This window comes from Nicotiana tabacum, chromosome 8 (assembly GCF_000715075.1).
Source record: "Nicotiana tabacum cultivar K326 chromosome 8, ASM71507v2, whole genome shotgun sequence".
Lineage (NCBI taxonomy): Eukaryota > Viridiplantae > Streptophyta > Magnoliopsida > Solanales > Solanaceae > Nicotiana > Nicotiana tabacum.
The window spans coordinates 16857347-16860426 of NC_134087.1; the positions used below are offsets into that span (position 1 = coordinate 16857347).

General features: G+C 31.2%; 1 protein-coding gene across 1 annotated transcript; it reads left to right on the plus strand.

The window, feature by feature from the left end:
• Positions 1-1230: 1230 nt before the first annotated feature.
• LOC142163540 (uncharacterized) lies at positions 1231-2354 on the plus strand. Its single transcript, XM_075220843.1, has 3 exons — positions 1231-1353; positions 1476-1552; positions 2020-2354. The coding sequence occupies exons 1-3, from the start codon at positions 1266-1268 to the stop codon at positions 2290-2292; spliced, it is 438 nt and encodes a 145-aa protein (XP_075076944.1). The 5' UTR covers positions 1231-1265; the 3' UTR covers positions 2293-2354.
• Positions 2355-3080: the final 726 nt, after the last annotated feature.

A 3080-nucleotide genomic window follows, 5' to 3' on the forward strand; every position in this document is an offset into this window, starting at 1 on the left:
ACTACATTTATAGTACAATTACACTACAATCTATGTTGAAAAAAATGTTGACTACAAAATTTTCTCTTTATCTACAAAATTTTTACAAATAAACTACAAATCAATTTTTCCAGGATTGATGAAGAACAAAACAGCAGAAGATGGGCCACCAGAGTTGCTCTTTATTCATGGTGGCCATACAAGTAAAATTTCTGACTTCTCATGGAACCCATGTGAAGACTGGGTCGTCGCTAGTGTTGCTGAAGACAATATACTACAAATCTGGTAGATGGCGGAAAACATCTACCACGATGAAGATGATATACTCAATGGGTCTCATCTCTGTATTTTTTGAGAAGAAGAAGGAATGGAGAAGAGAAAGAAATGGGAGGGGGAAAACGAATATGGTCGGATCTTAGGAATTAAGGGGAGAGAGAAACGTGGGATATATGGATATCTTTAATTAAGGAGTAAAAATTGCCCATTAATTAGACCCTTAATTAAGTATGGTATAGAATTGGTAATTTGGTATACGAGTTTGTAATTAAATCAAACCTTAAACATTAAGGGTAATAAGATTTCATATATGGTATAGGAAGGTAAAAATCCTTCTTTTGTATTATCAAGGTGTGACTTTTATATTGGGATTGTTATGCAAATAGCCGGCGAGCTTCACTATTTACTTTTTTGGTCCGTATATATAGATAATACATTGATTGCACAAAGTTATACATATATTATACATAAATTATATATATGTTATGCATCCACCAGTTATTTTTAATTTAATAAATTAGGTGAACGGCTATTTGGTTTAATTCTTCTTTTACACTATAGTGTGTTGAAAGCATTTAGTAGTTGTAAGTCTAAAATTGTTTCTTAGCACCTACCAAAAACGTCTTACAATATGTTATGTAAGACTAATGTTTTCTATATATGTTTAGTGTAGTAGTTTAATTTATATTTTTCTCCATTTTTCATCCTTTTTGTGCCTTATACTAGTAATACTTTATGAAGAGTCTAGTTTATATTCTAACAAAATCATTTTTCATTTTTTAAATGTTACTTTTACTATTGTCCTCTTTCTATACAATCAGGCTTTGATTTTCCCCAGGTGCTTCTTGTACCCTAAACCATTTTTTATCAACAAAAAGTTAGCAGTTCATAACCCAAGGCTTTGACTTGGTTTTAGACTCTGGACTTTCTATAAATCTCCTGTTTTTGTTCCATTAATTTCCTCTCCTTTGTTGAAGAGTGATAGACAAACATACCCCTAGTAAAATAAAATGTTGTCCTTAAGTTTTAGTAGCTTTATGCTTGTTCTGCTTTTCATTTTGCTATTCATAAACGATACTATTGCTCATACTGACAAAGGTATATTAGTACTGATCTTTTCTTTTTCCCCTTTAATATGTGTATATAATATAATTTTTCTTAAGTTAGAAAGTTCCTTTCTACTGAAATCTCATTAGTTGTCTATTTACGCCTTTCTGCAGTTAAACAAAATTTTGTGGTCGATGAAGCTGGAAATGGTATTGCTAAGACAAGAAGGAGCCACCTTAATGTGGAGAAGGTAAGAATTGAGTTTAACTTATATGCATTGATAATGTAAGAATTGCTATACTATTAGTGTAGTTTCACGTCCGCGTAAAACTTGTCAATTCATAATAAATCCTCGTATTACAGATATTAGTGTAATTTAACCAGTTAAGCAGGTTGTCTGCCTTATTTTTCATATCATTTGTTCCACTTATTATGAACATTTATTTATAGTTAATTTTTGTGGCATGACCTTATATAGTATAAAACTTCTTTTTACATGTATATATAAGTTAAACTCATCATAAATAGTTCATTATTCGAGGTAATTTTTTTTAATATGTATATATACTAGTACATACTAACACCTGTTGATTTCTTCATGAGTTTATTTTGACCCCCTTAATAGTAATCTTGGCTCCGCCACTGTGTGAAGCCTAATTTTTTCCAATGATGAGAGTTTTAAAAATTAACTGAAGGGGTACGTTCTTGAAATTCCAGGAAGATTTTCATGGTGTAACTCCAGCAACTATTCAAGTTGCCAGTGGCAGAATTGGAGGAAGAAAAAGAATGGTGGAGCAAAGGAATATGAGGCAAAGTACGAAGAAAATTGAAGGTATCATGCCAAATAGAGGGCAAGGAAAGCTGAGAATTCAAAGTAAATTAAATGGCAAAAATAGCCATTCTGATAATGTGAAGGTCAATAGAGGAAGTTTCACAGCATTCAGTGCTGATTATCACATGCCAAGAACACACCCTCCAAAGAATAACTGAGCTACACAATTCTTGAATTTTTGGCCATCATCTCCACATTGTCTTGTTTGATATTCTTTACTCTTTATAGTTAGATGCTCTTGTGAAAAGAACTAATTATATATATATATATATAATGTATGTATAGAATATTGGAAAATCAAGCAAATTAAAGGTCTAAAGGATTTTCAAGTTTTCATTTCCTACATGCAGTTTTCTTTTCTGGTTCCTTTCTCGTTATACTATATAGTTAATAATCTTAATGTTACAGTTTTGAACTTTTGATTCGTGTTACCCTTTTCTTATGTTGCAAATACCACTGCTCAAAACAGGAATTAAGACCATATTTTTATGGCTAATATTTTAATATGGTCCAAATGGGACATTGTAATATCAACATGGTCTCAACCATGTGAACTTTTGTGAACCAATAATTTTCGGCCAAGATCAAGTATTAATGCATGCTGATGTGGCAATATGCATTCACTCTTAGCAAAAAGAATTTCACATAGTAGTGACATAACAAGAATGACCTTTTCGTTCGAAGTTTTGGTTTTCTATTATTTATAAATAAATAAAATGACTCATAACGTAACCTGCTATGCGGAATTTCTTTTACCTTTTATTTTGGAGTCTTATTTCAAACGATGAGTTTAATTTATGTGCATTAGTAATGAACTTAATTTTTGCACGGTTAAATTTTTTAATCTACAACAATAGAAACTCCTCATATAACCTGATACGGTAACCTGACAAATCAAGTAATAGCATACAGCTATAAGTCTGCAATCAGTTAAATTATACCGATA